Genomic DNA, 17,498 nt, shown 5'->3' on the forward strand with positions numbered 1-17,498 from the left:
CCACCCCCCACCCCCTTCCATCAGCACACCAGTACATGACAATGGCAAGAAGGTTGGGAGGGGGGGGGGATGTACTTATCTACTTATCACACCAAGCCAGTCCATGTTTACAAGTTGGCAGCAACCATGCCACTGCACCGCCAATCTGTGCCCAGCTCCTCGACACACCCTCCTCAGCCCACACTGTCTGTGATGCCATGGATTCAACTTAAAGGACACTGTTCATCGCACCATGCAGTTTATTTTAGTTCAGTTCTGTCTGTTCCCCTCTAGTAGTTGTGTTGCTATTGTGGATATATGGACTCGAAGTCTTGCACTGTTTATTTATCTGAGTTTTGCTACTGGAATTTAAGTGAAAGAAATTCATCAAACACTACATGGGCATCTTATTATTTTGCTCTCTGACATAGAACCCACCAACTCTTTGGCAGCCACCAGCAGGACAACCAAACACCTACATAGATCCACATGCATCAACACACTGTAATGACACCATCAAAATTGTTAACATTTTGGAGAATACCCTGTCAGTTTTTCTAAATAGCTTTGGAAAATGGTAGGTGCAGTAGCAACTCCAAATGGTAAGTGGAAACGGAAATGAGCATTTGGCGTAACTGGCCGGGAGGCCCCTTGCGGGGCAGGTCCAGCCACCTTGGTGCAGGTCTTATTACATTCGATGCCACATCGGGCGACCTGTGTGCTGATCGGTGTGAAATGATGATGAAGACAACACAATACCCAGTCCCTGAACGGAGAAAATCCCCGACCCAGCCAGGAATCGAACCAGGGCCTGTAGGATGGCAATCTGTCATGCTGACCACTCAGCTGGGGCGGACAATGGTAAGTAATTGTACCTGTATAAGCCAAACAGTGTATTAAGACTAGCAGCTGATGTGATCCATCATCAAGTGACAGTTGTAGATATACAGCCTTTAGATATATCTTTGGAAAATAGTGGCCCCCAGCCAGTTTAGTTAACAAAACCTTTGGGTGACGCATAGGATAGTGATCAATGTTGGACTGAACATTTATACTGAGCTTAAAATCACCACAAATGCTTATGGACATGTTAGGTTTTTAAAGAACAAGCATAAGCATTGCCCATTGATGGTGGAAGTTGGAGAAATGATGCCTGTTCCTAAAGGCAGGCGAGCTCTGCTTGAACAGCCTCTGACTGCAAACAGTAACTGGTGCGCTCTACAAAATTTTGGCACCTCTCAAGGCTTCATAGAGATGTGAGCAGTAAAATTACATGCACAGCTGATCGTTGGTTCAAAAATCTCCTTGAATGAATTGCACAGAGTGTCAAGTTAGGAAAAGGCAGTGTTTTAGACACTAAATTAAACTGCTCCACTAAACTGCAACGAAAACTGGTAGAGGCATCTAAGCCAAAAAGTTTGTGGAGCACACAACTAAGAGGGTTAGTAGACATCCAATATTTTTGTATTCAGCTGCCAGTGACAGTTCTCCAATGACCGAAATGGTCTTGCAGCAGTGATGCATGCCTGGTGTTTGGCCCTTCACAGCAAAGGAGAGCCAAGGTGCTGATATTGGTCCTAATATGCATCAGATCTAATGTAAGCTTCCACAGTGGCAGGGGAACCATCTCCTCTGCAGCCATGATGCCTTGGACTGTCCATGAAACACGAATGAATGTGCGGCTGGTGGGGGCTTGTTGATACACAGCTGCAAGGTGATGCGACTTGCGCAGGCTCAACAGTCCAGTGCACAGTGTGTACAGCTGATTCTGGAAAGCCTGTTGCCACAGTCAGGAAAAGACTGAATTTTTTTTACTTGCATGAAGCATGTCACAACACCAAGGAGTAAGGATGTTTCTGGACTGCCTGGTTAATGCTATCAAAAAGTCACTCAAAGCAGAGGGAAGAGTAGAACAACTGAAGTACTTAAGTCTCTCACAAGATGATGGCAAGATGGATGTACATGAACTAAGGTGTGACTTATAAGCAGAAAAAGAAGATGATGTATCGTAATCAGCAGCTGACTGTTGCTTATGATGGTGATAAGCTACTGTGGATATTGTAGTTTCATTTATGAAAACATGCTGAGCATCAGAAGCAACATTGAAAGATTTACCGATGTCAAGTGCTTCACCAATATTAGGGTCAGATGTGGCCAAAGCTTTTGAGGGAAAAGTGCACAATCACAGCCTGAATCAATGATTCTGCATACAAAACTTTTTAGTTCTGACACATGAAACTTCACTTGCACACAAGGCCCTGAAAGTCAGCAGTCCACATAAGACTTCTTCATGTTGTTTACGATAACGAATAAACTGTAGCCTAGCCACAAGAAGATCTCTTTAATTGCTATATTTCGTTAATAGAGTGCAGAGATCACTGAAAGCCAAAGCACTAGGGTCTGAAAGTGGTTGCAATTTCTGTGCTAATTCATATAAATTACCAATAGAAGACAAGCATAATACACTCTGCTGCCTGTCAGAAATGCTGCAAGCAAAACAGTACAGTTCAGAATGACAGAGGTAGCTCTCCAAAGACCATCGATTGCAGTGACCAGTGGTAGGGGCCTATCCATGACTACCAGTTGACATTGTTATTGCTGCTGGGATAAGAAATGCATGAGAGCCACATGCAAGTCTTCATGTTGCTGTAATAGATCCTGATACTATCCCTGTTGTAGTAACAGCTTTTGCTGCCAAAGTTCTAGAAACTTGGGGATCCTGACACTGGGTGCAAACTTGTTGCTGAAAGCATGGTAGAGTAAGACCTCATTGTCACTCTTCTGACTTGAATGCATAGTCTATAAACAATGCTAATTTCTATATGTCTGCCATTTTGTCAGCAGCTGTGGGTGATCTGAATTGTTAAATTCTCCTGAAATATCAGGAATGCCGAGATCTATTGTAATTTTTTTTTTTTTTTTTTTGAGGAAATTGGATAATTTCTTTTATTTTGTCCATTTCAGTCTCATTAATATTTAATTTTTGTTGCAGTCGTTACCGGTTTTAAGCTGACATGGACATGTCGATTCTCAAACCACACAGTTTGTTATCAACTGTAACTAGTCATAAAATATGGTGCCAAAAGGCACGAACAGCTTCTGTACAGAAAGTCAAACTGTGAGCCATAAGTATTCTCACTGATATTAGCCCATGTGTCTATTGTTGCACCTAACTGACACAACTATTCACAGTTTGACTTTTTGTACAGGTGCTATTTGTGCCTTTTGGAACCATAATGCATGACCAGTTAAGGTTAATAACAAGGTGTGTGGTTTGAGAATAGGTGTACAAGCCTGAAACCAGTAATCACTGCAGTGAAAATAGTATATTAATGTAGCTGAGACACATGAAATAAAAAAAATTCCAATTCCCTCAGTACTGAACAGCTGCACACTTACCATCCAAAGTAATCATGCCTCAAATCAGCAAATCTTTTACTGATTACCAGTTTTGACAGACCTATGCTATCACCATTGGGTCTCGTAACATATTAACAGAAGTTCATGATTTTTACAAATTTGCATGTCACATAGTAATGTTGTGTCATTTTACAATAAAAGGTAGCAAGAAACATTGGCATGTCAAACAGAAAATACCACAGATATAAAACATACATAATGTTGTCACCATTGTGATGGTAAGTGAATGATGTGGTAGGATATCAGCACAACATTATGTATGTTTTATATTTGTCATGTTTTCTGTTTGACATGCTGATGTTGCTTGCTACTTTTTACTGTAAAATGATGCAACATCACTATGTACCAGGCAAGTTTGTAAAGATCACGAACTTCTATTAATACATTACAAGATCTGATAATGACAGGATAGATATATCAAAACTGGTAATCATTAAAAGATTTATAAGTGATCTTGGCATACCTGGTATTTTAGAATAATAAAGCCAAGTTAATAAGAGCAGAACTCTGAATAAAAGCCAATAAGGGAACAAGAGAGGCCAGGTACAATGCAGAATGAGCAGAACGATGTGGTTGATAGTAGCTCATTCCACAGACTGTATCTTACTGAATCACAGTTCCCTGCTTTGTCTCATTGCTACAAGCAGCTTGGCCTGTGTAACATGACTTATATGCCCCTGGCAGTGATCGTCAACTGTGATCTGTAGCACTTCTGAGCCATTACGGATATTGCCCATTGGGAGGACATTGAAGGATTGTCTAAGGATATTTGTCAACCTTTTAAGAAATCACATTTAAAGCAAAATTAAGTGAGAAGAGCTTGCCAGTTGCATCTATAAAATGATTTCAAGGGTCACCTACCTCATGGGACATTGAGATATGTGTTTAGAACAAGTATGTAATTGATCTGTTGCATATTGTAAGTAAGTAACATGTAGATGTAGTTGTATGCTGAGGATGTGACTAGCACCTGCACAGAGAGGCATGAAAGGGGAGGGTTATGGTAGAGGATAGATGGCGGAAATGCTGAGGAAATAGTCTGGGAAACGATGATGAATCTGGAGCCCAGTGAGAGAAAGAGATAAAAAAAGATTTGAACAAGTTAGGAAGCAGCATAAAAGTAAGAAGGGAGAGTAAGGCTGGCATGCGGATAGGAGGAAAAAATAGAGTTAGAACTCGAAAGAGGGTTGTGGAAGATGGAAAAATGAGGAGTAACAGATGAAGAGGTCTGGAGAGTTGCAGAAATGAAATACATGTTGCAGGGATAACTCTGACCTATGCAGTTCATAAACAGTGAGAGAGGGGATCCAGATGATATGGGTTGTGAATCAATTCTTAGAGCTGACCACATTTTGTTGGACAACATGTTCTGCAACAGCATGATCTAGCTGGCTCATGTTCATAAGCTGGCAGTCACCTTTAATCTGGGCAAATATTTTGTTCAGTATCATAATGATTTACAGTTCTGTATAGTGGATGGAGCAAAATTGATCGATGTGGCTGCTTCGCAGTCAAATATGGCTGGGCTCAAATAAGATATAATGTGTGTGTACTTGGAACAGGCTGTTTTTCTTTAATTCACAGTTAAAATTTGATTAATTCTTCAAAGCTGCATCGATTTTATTTACTCACAGCATGCTCAGCCAGTCCCCACTTCTCCAAGGCTCCCTGGCAACAGCTTCAGCAAGCATCTTAGTTGATATATCTCCTGGAAGTTCAAAGGGGTTGCTGCATGCTTTCCACCTACAAAAATGATTAGCAAAGCAATACTAACAAACACTATTGTACCATTTTAAGTTATGTATCAGAAGAAAGATGTAAACTCCTGAACGTTCCACAAATATGTCACTTCAAAGGTAAACAAATCATTGTCAAGACAGCAAACAAAGTATGTTCATATTCAATGAATGTGAACTAGATCTTATTTAAAATCTTATCAGAAAGTTGTGTGCAGCTGCATTTTCATGCCCCAGTTGTTGTGAGAAATGTGTTTTGTTGTTATACATTACTCATTGGTGTTACGCATTATGGAAAATACATTGGGAGTGTTAAGGTTACATATCTAGGTGTAATGCTGCAAAGTGATATGAAATGAAACAAACATGTAAGGTTGGAATTAGGGGAGGTGGATAATTAGGGGAAGTGGATGGTCAATTTCAGTTCTTTGGAGGAATTCTAGGAAAATATAGCTCACGTATAAAAGAGACCACAAATAGAACTCTGGTACAACATACCCTTGAGGACTGCTCAAGTGTTTTGAATCCTCGCCAGGTCCGGTTAAAGGAAACCGTCACAGAAATTCAGAAGCACGCTGCTACATTTGTTACCAGTAGGTTCGATCAACACACATGTATTACGGAGATGCACTGTGAACACATTCTTTTCATGAAACAGTACTGAGAGAATGTAGAGGATTTGCGGTTACCTGCAGAATAATTCTATCACCCCCCAATTTACATTTTGTGAAAGGACCACACATATGGGATAAGAGAAATTAGGGGATATGAACAGTCTTTTCCTCTCACTCCGTTTGTGAGTGGAACAGGAAACGGACTAGCTATGGTAAAATGTACCCTCTGCCATGCACAATACAGTGGCTTGGAACATATGTACATAGATGTACATATAGATGGCCCTCCTGAAACTATGGATTCCATACTCACAAGATAGTTACTAGATCATCATTAATGCAAACAGCAATACTGTGGAACAATAAATCACTGTCTTGATAGGCCAGGATTCTGCTACTGCTGTATTCCAACACATCCTGGTAATTGTTTCTCCCTCTTGTGCAATGCACAGCACAATCTTGTCACAAACAAACAACATTTAAATGCCATTTCTGAATAAGAAACCTACTGTGTACGCTCTCCTTATATCCTGTATGTAAATGATGTGCTGCCACTTATATTCTGCAGTTGTGCTGAATAATTTGCATATGCAAGCATGTAGTACACTTAGACCCAATTTGATCTCTGTTGCATGCCATCTTCATGACGTCTCAGTTTTGAAGGCCAGAACTGTACTCATGTACACAGTCAGTATGTAGTTGTATTTTTACTCAGGTAGTTGAAATGTACCAATATATGATTGTTAGGAGACGTTTGACATGATATGTTGACCTTAGGTGTCACATGTCAGGCTGCCACATTTACAGGCTTAAGTAATTTTTATAACAACATTATTTCAATTACCTGGTCATTTAGAATTCAATTTATTATACATACTCTGTCATTAATTTCATTACCACTTTAGCAAGAATACATATATATATATGCACTGTTACTAATCGATACTTGAACATAAAACATAAGCAGTTCTCATTTTGCAATTGCTGGATGATTTTTGTACTGAAATTAGCATTCTGTTTGTAGTTGAGTAAGAAACTCACGGAAATGTTAGGAACATTTTTCAACTAATAATCTTCATGATACGGAATTTTATAAAAAAAATTGCTAGCAAACATATTCTATGACTTTCAATAGTAAAAGCCAAAACATTTATGTCACAAAGTGAGAGAAATGAAATAATGTGTAACTGAATGATGACAGTCTGTGTATGCTAGCAAGATTTTGATTGTAATCCATACAATCTCTGTTTCTAATATGGATGATGTAGGCAGTAATTGTTCAAAAATATATAAGGAGTGGCAAATCAGCCATGGTGGTCTCAGTTTCCCAACAGTTTTGTGACCCAGTTTCATTACAGTATTATGCAATAAACACGTGTCAACCTGAGTTTCTTGAAATTTCTCTTAGCAATACCAAATCAATATCTACAGTATCAAGAAATCAGCAAATTTTGGTGGAGCAGATAACTCACAAATTCTTTTACAGCTATTGCAGCATTCAAGATTGCCGAGAAATGAAGATGAGTATTTGTCAATTAATTGTTATACCTTGATATATTTCATAATGAACATGTTTTGTGAAAAACTGACACATTCCATATCATGAATAAAATTAACTTAGCATAGTTGTCAAGATTTGAACATTTATACTTACAGCAGGTGAAAACGTACATGTTCTGCACTGTCTTCATTTTGCATCAATTTCCCATGGACACCTTGCCTGTAGTGACAATAACAGTGTTCATAATAAGAAATTATATGTATCTATGGAAACAATCATTAAATCTGTAAATTGAATTCTGAGTGAATTAGGTGATTTAAGGGAATAATAAATTGCTTTCACTACAGAATAATCTTTCCATAGTCAACACAAATATTTGAGATATCATGTGTTCAGTGACTAACCCAAGTAAAAATATATCTTACATATTATATTTCACAATATTCATTATGATAGTATGACACATATTCCCAACAAAAGAACAGAATGTCAAGTTTGAAAAGATGTAGCTGTATATGATATCTTCATATGCGTTATGCGTTGGTGGATCACAATAATTTTCTGCGATGTGTGTATTTACCATATCTTGTATGGTTCATGCAGGATCAGTGAGCAGACATTGTTTGTTAACATTATCAATTTCTCTGAGTCTTTGATGCAATTTCTTTAATAGTTCATGATTCTGAAGCAGTTACAGTTTACCAATTTCAACTCTGTGTTCTTGCTATACATGTGTTATGCCTCTCTGAATGGATATTTTGTGGATAATAGTTCATACATCACACCAATATCATTACTAAGGAGTAGCAGCAAGGTGAATCAATAATGAAATGCTAATCAACATATGAGATTTGAAAATCTGTGAAGTCATAAGATAAAAAGGCAATTAATACACCAAAATTATGAACAAAGATTTTGCTAATTTTTCTTGTTCATTAATGACTTTTCTGATTATCAATTTTCACACTTTTGTCAACTACTACTGCTAATATGTGTACGAGGTGTGACAGTAAAGTAATGACACTGATTTTCTTTGCAAGATGTGGCAACCCTGCAGGCTTGTGTAGGCACAATATCTTTGACCTTGGTCTATAAGCTGCTTCTAGTCCAAGCAGCACATCGATGTAACTGCTCAGTCGTGAGTTGTGCTGTAATAAGTTAACACGTGTTTGTGTCTCTTGTCACAAAAATGGAGCCGCATAGTATTGCGCAACGGTATGGCATTTCTTTTTGTATTAAATTGGGTGAAAACTTGACGACAACTTAATGGTAAGCTTCAGAAGGCTTTTGGAAGAGCTCAAGTTTTACGTTGGCATAAAATGTTTAGTGAAGGCAGAATGAATATTGAAGACAAAGACCACAGTGGACAACCATCAACCTTAGGGACAGATGTCAACTTGGCCAGGGTGCGTGAACTCGTACGATCTGATTGAAGATTATCTGTGAAAATGATTGCAGAACAACTGAACATCAATCAAGAAATGGTTTATCTAATAATAACTGAAGATCTTGGTATGAGAAAGATTTGTGCAAAAATGGTCCCCAAAAAATTCACACCACGACAGCAAGAAACATGGAAAAATGTGGCAGCCGATCTGTTAGAGCAAACATAAATCAATCCAGAATTGTTGAGCCGTGTTATGACTGGTGATGAAATTTGGTTTTTTCAGTACGATCCAGAGAAAAAAGGCCAGAGTTCTCAGTGGTGCTCAAAGTCAAAAGTGAAATGTATGCTTGTGTGCTTCTTTGATACCAAGGGAATTGTTCATAGAGAGTGGATGCATCCTGGGAAAACAGTTAACCAATATTACTACAAAGAAATTTTAGAAAGACTTTCTAAAAGAGTTCTTCGTGTCCTTACCAACATTGCTGATAATTGGATTCTGCATCACGATAATGCACCATCCCATATTGCTCTGTGAGTACAGCAATTTTTAAACTCAAAACAAATTTCAGTACTACCACAGCCACCTTATTCCCCAGATATCGCTCCATGCCACTTTTTTCTATTTCCAAGAGTCAAAACGGCAGTGAAGGGACACCATTTTCAAACAACACAAGATGTCCAAAAAGCTGTGACGAGGGTCTTGGAGGATATTACAGAAGATGAGTTCCAGAAATGTTACCATCAATGGCAGAAGTGCTGTAAAAAGTGTGTGCAATCAGAAGGGAACTACTTTGAAGGAGACAACACTAAACTTGACTAAAACAGTAAGCAACATTTTTTTTTTTTTTTTTTTTTTTTTTTTTTTTTTTTTTTTTTTTTCATGTCTGTCTCATTACTTTATTGTCACACCTCATATATGGCTCTCCTCTTATTGTTGTGAAGAGTCCTGTAACACACAGCCTTCATTCCTTTCATTAATAAGTTTCTGTCCTACTAAAAGTTCAGCAGCACATTGTGTTCTTCCCAAACAGAATAAGGTGACAAATGTTGTCACTAACACTAGACTTTGTGTAAGAGGAGGGGACATTACTTTACAAAATTATACACTGTATGTATCTTGAAGTTTTCCTTGTGAAATGAGTATTCCATCAGATTTAAAGATTGCAGACAGATGATGTTGACTCCTTGCCTCTACATTTCCGATGACTATTTGCATCCGTAATCTATGTAACTAAGACTACTGCTGTAACAATAAACTCCAGTCATAAAAGTCATGTGAAATTGGCTTCCTGGTTACCTGTAAAATATAAAGGTAAGAAGTAACCATTACCTGGCTACAAATGCAGTTTAAATGATGGTTGGGAACATCAAAAAACAGATAATATTACAGTAGCTTTCGAGGGACAAGTGTTTGTGGTCTCAGATATTTAATCTGAGGAGATTAAATGTTTGCATTCTGTTATTAGTTAGCACTCAGCCTAAATGAGTGGAACCACATGATGTCCCTCATGACAACGGGAGACCAAAATGTGTCCACTTGCTCACACTACCACTATCGGTGATCCAGACGTATAGTCACTCTTTAAGCCTTGTCTTCTTCTATCAATTAACTTTATATCATTGTGCATAAATTATTCATTATTTCAGATAATCTTTCAAAATGGTATGTGCATGACCATGGCACACAATAACAACATTACAAATATCTTCTGTTACATTTCATAGCTTCTCACAATTAAGCCCATGTACATAAGCAATAACATCAAGCATAACAATGCAATAAACCTCTCCTGTTCATTGGTGATTCTGCACTGAAACATGTATCATTCTCAGTCATCTAAATATATGAATGTGATAGGCATTGTTTGCCCTAATAACCTACATTTGTGATGCTGTGTTAATACAATTATCACCAACGTTATATTCAGTACAGTGAACAATGTGGTGAAGACTACACTGATAAGCCAAAACACCACAACCACTGCCCACCATGACAATGAATGCCAGCTAGTGATGCTGCAGGCATGTGAGGTGTGAAGGAAATTATATAAGTGGAGCAGAAATGAATGAGGAATAATTTCAGTGACAATATGGGGCACAAAAGATGAAATCATGGCCATAATCAACTTTAAAAAGTGGCAAAACGTTACTGTCTACTGTGCAGGAACAAGCACCTTGCAAATAGTGAAGCAGGTTCATATGCTATTGTCATGAGCACCAGGTTGAAGACTGATGAAACCATGAGAAGGCAACAACATGTTGGACATCTATACCTCCTCAGTAACAGATCTGACAACAGATTACAATGCTTGTCCCACCACAAGCTTTTCAGAGCACACCATTAAGCACACATTGTTGAACATGGGGGTCCACAGCAGATAATTCCTATGTGTTTCCATTTTGATGCACGAACATCATCAATTGCAACTGTAGTGGGCACGGGAACATTGAGATGAGACTGTGGTGTCTCATTATGACATCATCCAAGAGAAAAAGGTACTCAAAAACAAGCACTTCACTGTAGACACAGGTCAGTTGCAGCAGTGGGTGAGATATTCACCACCAGCCTACAATTTACTGTAACACTGTAACCTGTGAATAGACATCTGGCACCATATATATATATATATATATAAGGAAACCTCCTGAGAAGATACCAAATCCATACTATGAACAGTCATGGTACACCAGCGCATTGTTTGGCAGATGATCATAATGTTTTGGCTCATTGTATATTCAGAATAAGGGAATATATAATACCCAACCAAATAGAGCAGAACACACCTACGTAATGTAAAACTGATCATTAGATGTCGCAAGAAGTGGACTTGCCAGTATAAAAGGAGGTAGGGAGTATTGTGTTGTCGGTGGAGAAGCAGTAACAGCAGAATGGGTTGGTCAGGAGAGATCAATGCCTTCAAATATGGATGTTACCTGAGTAATAAATCCATCAGGGAAATTTCATCCATTCTAAAGCTGACTAAATGGAGTGTTGGTGATATGGCCAAGCTGTGAAGTGGAAATGGGAAGGAAGAACCACCAGTGATGGATGGGGTCCATCAAGAATTGATCAGTATGGTTGTAAAAACATGCATGAAATCAGCAGAAGGCATCACTTCTCAGTTCCAAAGTACTACCAGCAGTCCAGCTAGCACAATGACTGTGCGTAGCAAATTAAAACGAATGGGGTTAAATGGTTGAGCGGCTCCCCATAAGCCACAAATTTCTGTTGTCAGTACTAAGAAATGCTTGAAGTCATGTAACAAGTGATGCTTCTTGGTATCAGATGAGTAGAAATGAGTAATTTAGAGTTATGGGGTGGATGCATGCAGAACATTACCTGCCATCACGTGCCGTGCCAACAGTGGAGTATGGAGGAGGTCGTGTTATGGTACAGAGATATTTTTCATAGTTATGGTGCAGTCTCCTTATTGCATTTAAGAAAATACTAAATGTGGAAGGATATGAACACATTTTACAGCATTGCATACTGTGTACAGTACAGGAAGAGTTGGGAGATGATGATTGTTTGTATCAACATACAATGCACCCTGTCATAAGGCATCATGAGTGAGGCAATGGTTTGTGGACAACAACATTCCTGAAAGGAAACGGTCTGCCTAGAGTCCAGACCTGAGGCCAATGAAACACCTCTGGGATGAATTAGAACATCAAATTCGCTCCAGATCCTAGCATCCATCATCCCTACCTTCTCTGGTTCCACATGTTGAGGATGAATGGGCTGCCATTCCTCCACAGACATTCAGACATCTCAGTGAAAGTGCACCCAGCAGAGTTCAAACTGCCATAAAGGCAAAGATGGACACACCCCATATTAGTGATTTGATTTGATTTATTTCATCACATAACATACAATATTCAGATCATGTAATCTGTTGTACTGGAGACATGTCAATATACAATTTTAGGGATTTAGTTTACAGACTTAAAAATAATGACAGTACTGTTACCAAACAATTTTCTAGCAGTACAATACTTTTACATTGTTGTACAATTTTTTTTGACAGAGATGTTAGCTGCCCTGTTTAATTTATCACCTCATCATTCATAAACCCCTCCACTGAATAACAACATTTTTCCAATAAGAGTTCACGTAATTTTTTCTTTAGATGACCAATTTCCATCCTCAGAATGTTACAGCCCTTTAATTTATTATATATTTTCATGCTCATGTATTGAGGAGTCATAGAATGTTCACTGAGGTATTTCCAGATAGTTTTGATCAGATAATGCCATGCACACTTAGAAATGATTTATAAAAAGAAAAAGTTTACAGAAATCAAAACTAGAAGTCCACAAATTGAAATCTGAAAATAAGTATGTATTTATGCTACAATAGCTGAGAATCCTGGTGTTGCCTGGATACTTATTTACAGCTGTGCCTGAGTTTTCATAAGCATCAAATTTATTTCTGACTTACAAAGCTTCTTTTTTTACAATGTTTGAAGTGGTATGAATGGGGACATGAACAAAGAGCTTGTTTGCTTCATTAACATGGGAGAGAACCATGTAGAGCTGGCCAAGTGAAAAGAAACTGACACTAAGGTCAACAGCCACAACACACAGTGTTCGGCCTTGTGCTTTGTTTATGGTTAGGGCAAAACATAAGCTCACCGGGCATTGTACATGTTTAAAGTGAAATGGTAAATTGTAAGGAATAAAAGGTATTCTGGGTATAAAAGCTCGACTGCCTGTACCATTTCCTGTCAAAATTTACAGCTCTGATATGTTACATTAAAGAGAAGTAACTTTAATCCTCTGTGAGTGAAAGGTTCTGAGAAGTGAGTAATACAGGATGCTCTGGATCAGAATCATGCCATGCCTTGTTTTCAGAAGCAGTTTCCAAAGAGTAAGTTAAAGCCTGATGTTCTCAAGCTGCAGCAAGTTTCTCCTCACAATCTTCATTGAATTCTTCAGACCTCATAGCCCTCTGGTTTTAAGCCATTCTGGTGTATTCAAATAGACTTTATCATTTCCTAAGCATTTTTATTCATACACAAAACAAAGTAAAAATGTAATGAGTAGGCAACAAAATCACAAAGCAAAATTAATGAATTTGTTTTTCCTGGCAAAGAATAAAAATAAAATCTGTCAAAAGAAGAAAAGCAGTGTCATCAAGTTTTTAATACACAAAGCGAAATCAGTAAATCTATATATCCTTGCCAAGTACATTCGCTGTTGGTTTGTATTCATTTGTATTCATTCACCTCCGGTATGGGATTATGTTCTGGGGAAATTCTGGAGATGCCATTAAAACATTCAAAATTAAAAAAAAAAAAGTATAAGAATAATGGAAGGGGTAGATAATCGCAAATCATGTAGACCATTGTTTCAAAAAAGGATGATCCTGCCACTTCCTTGCCGTATATATACTTGAAAATATAATGTATTTAAAGCAAAACTTACATACAAAAAGACAACTCATGACTCAAAATCACACAATACACAGCTATGATACAAGACAAAAATTGGATGTACATGTTCAAAGTGCCAACACGAAGTTATTTCAAAACAGCCTTATCCATCCTAGTATCAAACTATACAATGCCTTACCAGATACCATTAAACACATACAAAACATTGGTCACTTCAAATCTAAACTGAAGTGGTACTTGGTTGATCACTGCTTTTACACAGTAAATGAATACCTACAAAACTAAATTTTGGTGTGTTTACCCAATGTAGTCTCATTCAGAAGAACATTTGTATTTTATCTCTCTGTATATAGTGTAATAACATTTATTTAAGCATTCATCATTAATCGGTATATTAATGTGTGTTATTATGTCAAAGGTATATTATATGTAAAACTGTTAATATGAACAAAAAAATCCAAATATCTCTTGCACATTGTGCAGCTGTAGATGAAAATGGATCAATAAATCAATCAATAAAGATAGGTTGCAGTGCTTAGTTATGTCAGCAACACAAACTTCTGAAAATTCATCTCTCACTGAAATAAAAAAACATACAGTGCCATCTATTGGGTCTTTCATATGTTGCAAAACTAACAGTGCCACCCATTGATGATGAAACATCCAAACTACTACACTGAGAGAAAATTTTAGATAAAGATTAGAATTACAATGTCTTTTTTGCCTGTATTCTGACTTTGATCAGATAAAGCTTATACATTGCCACAAACTACCTGTGAAAACCACATGAAAACACGTTTAGTATTTCTGGAGATTAGCATGTTCAAACAGACATATGGTTCATGATTTTAGAGAAAACTTTTTCATAATCCAAGTTTGGTGAAAAAAGTCTATATGTTGCCCCAAGCTACGCTTAATTTACATGTGAAAACCTTATGAAAATTTGTCTAGTAGTTTTGGAGCTTGGCACGTTCAAACAGATATACATGACTGTTTTACAGTTTCATAATTAACACAGATGTGTAGGCCTCTTTTCCAGTATATATGCATGTCTAAGTTATTATAAATATGGACCAATCACTCGTGTTCATAAATAACTATTGACAAATTCATTTATTTATGTTCATAATATTTTAACTACAGGTATTCTTTAATATCATCCCCATGTAAAAACAATAGTTATTATAAAGGTGTCTCGGAATTCCATTATACACTTTGAATTAAATATTAGAATCCTCTTTGAAAAGAGAATAGTGTGTTAATAATATTTGAAATCCAACAGTAGTTTATCACATAATTTTATGCCTTGGCAATATGCTGGTTTCTATATTCTGAACTGAGTTTTTGCTTATCGGAAGGGAACAATAGCTGGGTTAGTATCTGTACCCATGTACATAGTTGTCTGATCAACATTCATCTTTACAAAAACTGTAGCATGAAAAATGTACCCACAGGCAACAGTAAAAGTTCCTAGTACTTTAAACAACAAAAGGCAATGAGTGCATTTAATTTATTATTTATGTGCAGTGACTAACTCTGCTGAAAAGGAACACGTTTATTTATTTAATTATTATCATCCCAATGATCACATTTGTGATATAGGATTTGTCAGGGTACATTTTAACAACTATATAATATCTTTACAAAATTTGTACCTGGGCTGAATTCATATTAATCTATCTTATGTTTAATACAATATACAACTAATAAGTGTTTTTATAACATAATTTCTTATCCACTGATGTAATTTCATTTGTCACATTAACTTAAACATATATTGTTATACAGTTGCGCAGAGATATTCACTTATGCTGTAATAACATTTGTCAAGCATGTGGTTCTTTATAACAATTTTAAATTTATTCTCATTTTCCAGCTCTTTGATATGTTTTGGTAGTGCATTAAAAAGTTTGATGCCTTGATTATTACATACATGTTTCTGGCTTCGGGTCCTTGTTACAGCTTGTATGTGGAGATCTTTACACTGCCGTGTGTCATAATTATGGAAGTCTGTATTGGTTTTCATTTTGTCCTGATTTCTTTTGTTCACCAACAGACATTTCAGAATGTATAATGACGGAATTGTTAAAATTTTCAATGCTTTAAAAAGGGGCCTACAATGTGTTTGAGGTGGGCTGTGGGTCATTATCCGAATAGCACGTTTTTGTAATTTGAAAATCTCATTTAGATGACAATTTGTTCTTCCCCAGAATACTATCCCATAGGATGCAATGGACTGAAAATAGCCAAAATATACTAATCTGGTACAGTCATTACTACAAACTCATGAAATTATTCTACGCACAAAACATGGTGAATTTAGTTTTAGTGCTAAGCTCACCACATGGTCCTTCCAATTAATCTTCTCATCAATGTGCATACCCAGGAATTTTGCACACTGTACTCTTTCAAGTTGTTTGCCCTCCATGGTGGGATTTAGGTCGTCCTGTTCACTTATTTTTCCATATTGCACATAATTAGTTTTTTTTGTATTCAGTGTTAGCTTGTTAGCACTAAACCATTTTTGTATATCTTGTGGGTCATGGTCCACAGTACTGTGCAATGATTGCTTCATATTACTAACTATTAAACTAGTATCATCAGCAAATAACATGATTCTAGCTTTTCTCTCTGACACCTGAATATCATTAATGTAAATGAGGAACAGCAAGGGGCCTAATACACTTCCTTGGGGTACTCCTACTGTGACCTCCCTTGGATTTGATCTTAGTTTAATTTTTTGATTAATATTTAGTGCTGTAATTTCAACCACCTGCATCCTCTTTTCTAGATAAGACTCAAACCACTTTTTTACCGGTCCTCTGATACCTATAGCTTCAAGCTTTTTCAAAAGTATGCTGTGGTCAACAGTGTCAAAGGCTTTTGACGAATCTAGATTTATCCCAACTACACTTTTTCCCTCTTCCAATTTAGTGATTATTTCTTTTGTGTATTCTAGTACAGCTGCTTCTCCCAGCTTGAAATCCATGCTGATTACTGTTTATCAGATTGTGCATATTAAGATAATGTGTGACTCTATATTTCATTAGTATCTCTAAAACTTTAGAGAAAGTTGGGAGGAGTGAGACAGGTCTGTAGTTTTCTATTTTAAGTTTATCACCCTTTTTCAACAGGGGAATGACTTAAGAAATTTTCAGTTTTTGTGGAAACACGCCCTCAGCCATTGACAAGTTTGATATGTGCGCCAATGGTTTCGCTATCTGATTAGCTGTTTTCTTTACTAATATTATTGGTACCTCATCTACTCCAGCTGACATCTTGGACTTGAGACTTTTAATCACTTTTAAAACTTCCTTTTCGTTTGTTGGAACTGCCATCATACTGCTGGCTGCCTTGGGTGCTTCCATCTTAATCTGCTCCCCAAAATTCCTGCTTAATGTCTGCGGTACATTTAAAAAGTAATTATTTATATAATTAGGCATGACATATTTATCTTCCATTTTA

The 17,498-nt window shown here is 37.1% G+C and overlaps 1 protein-coding gene across 1 annotated transcript in view; it reads right to left on the bottom strand.

Moving 5' to 3' along the window:
- LOC126484991 (putative phosphoenolpyruvate synthase) overlaps positions 1–17,498 on the bottom strand; it is a 317,801-nt gene that overhangs the window by 264,217 nt on the left and 36,086 nt on the right. Inside the window, exon 5 of the mRNA XM_050108598.1 lies at positions 5,032–5,142. Coding sequence (XP_049964555.1) covers positions 5,032–5,142 — 111 coding nt within the window. The remainder of the gene's footprint in view (positions 1–5,031; positions 5,143–17,498) is intronic.

This window comes from Schistocerca serialis, chromosome 6, assembly GCF_023864345.2.
Source record: "Schistocerca serialis cubense isolate TAMUIC-IGC-003099 chromosome 6, iqSchSeri2.2, whole genome shotgun sequence".
NCBI classification, from domain to species: domain Eukaryota; kingdom Metazoa; phylum Arthropoda; class Insecta; order Orthoptera; family Acrididae; genus Schistocerca; species Schistocerca serialis.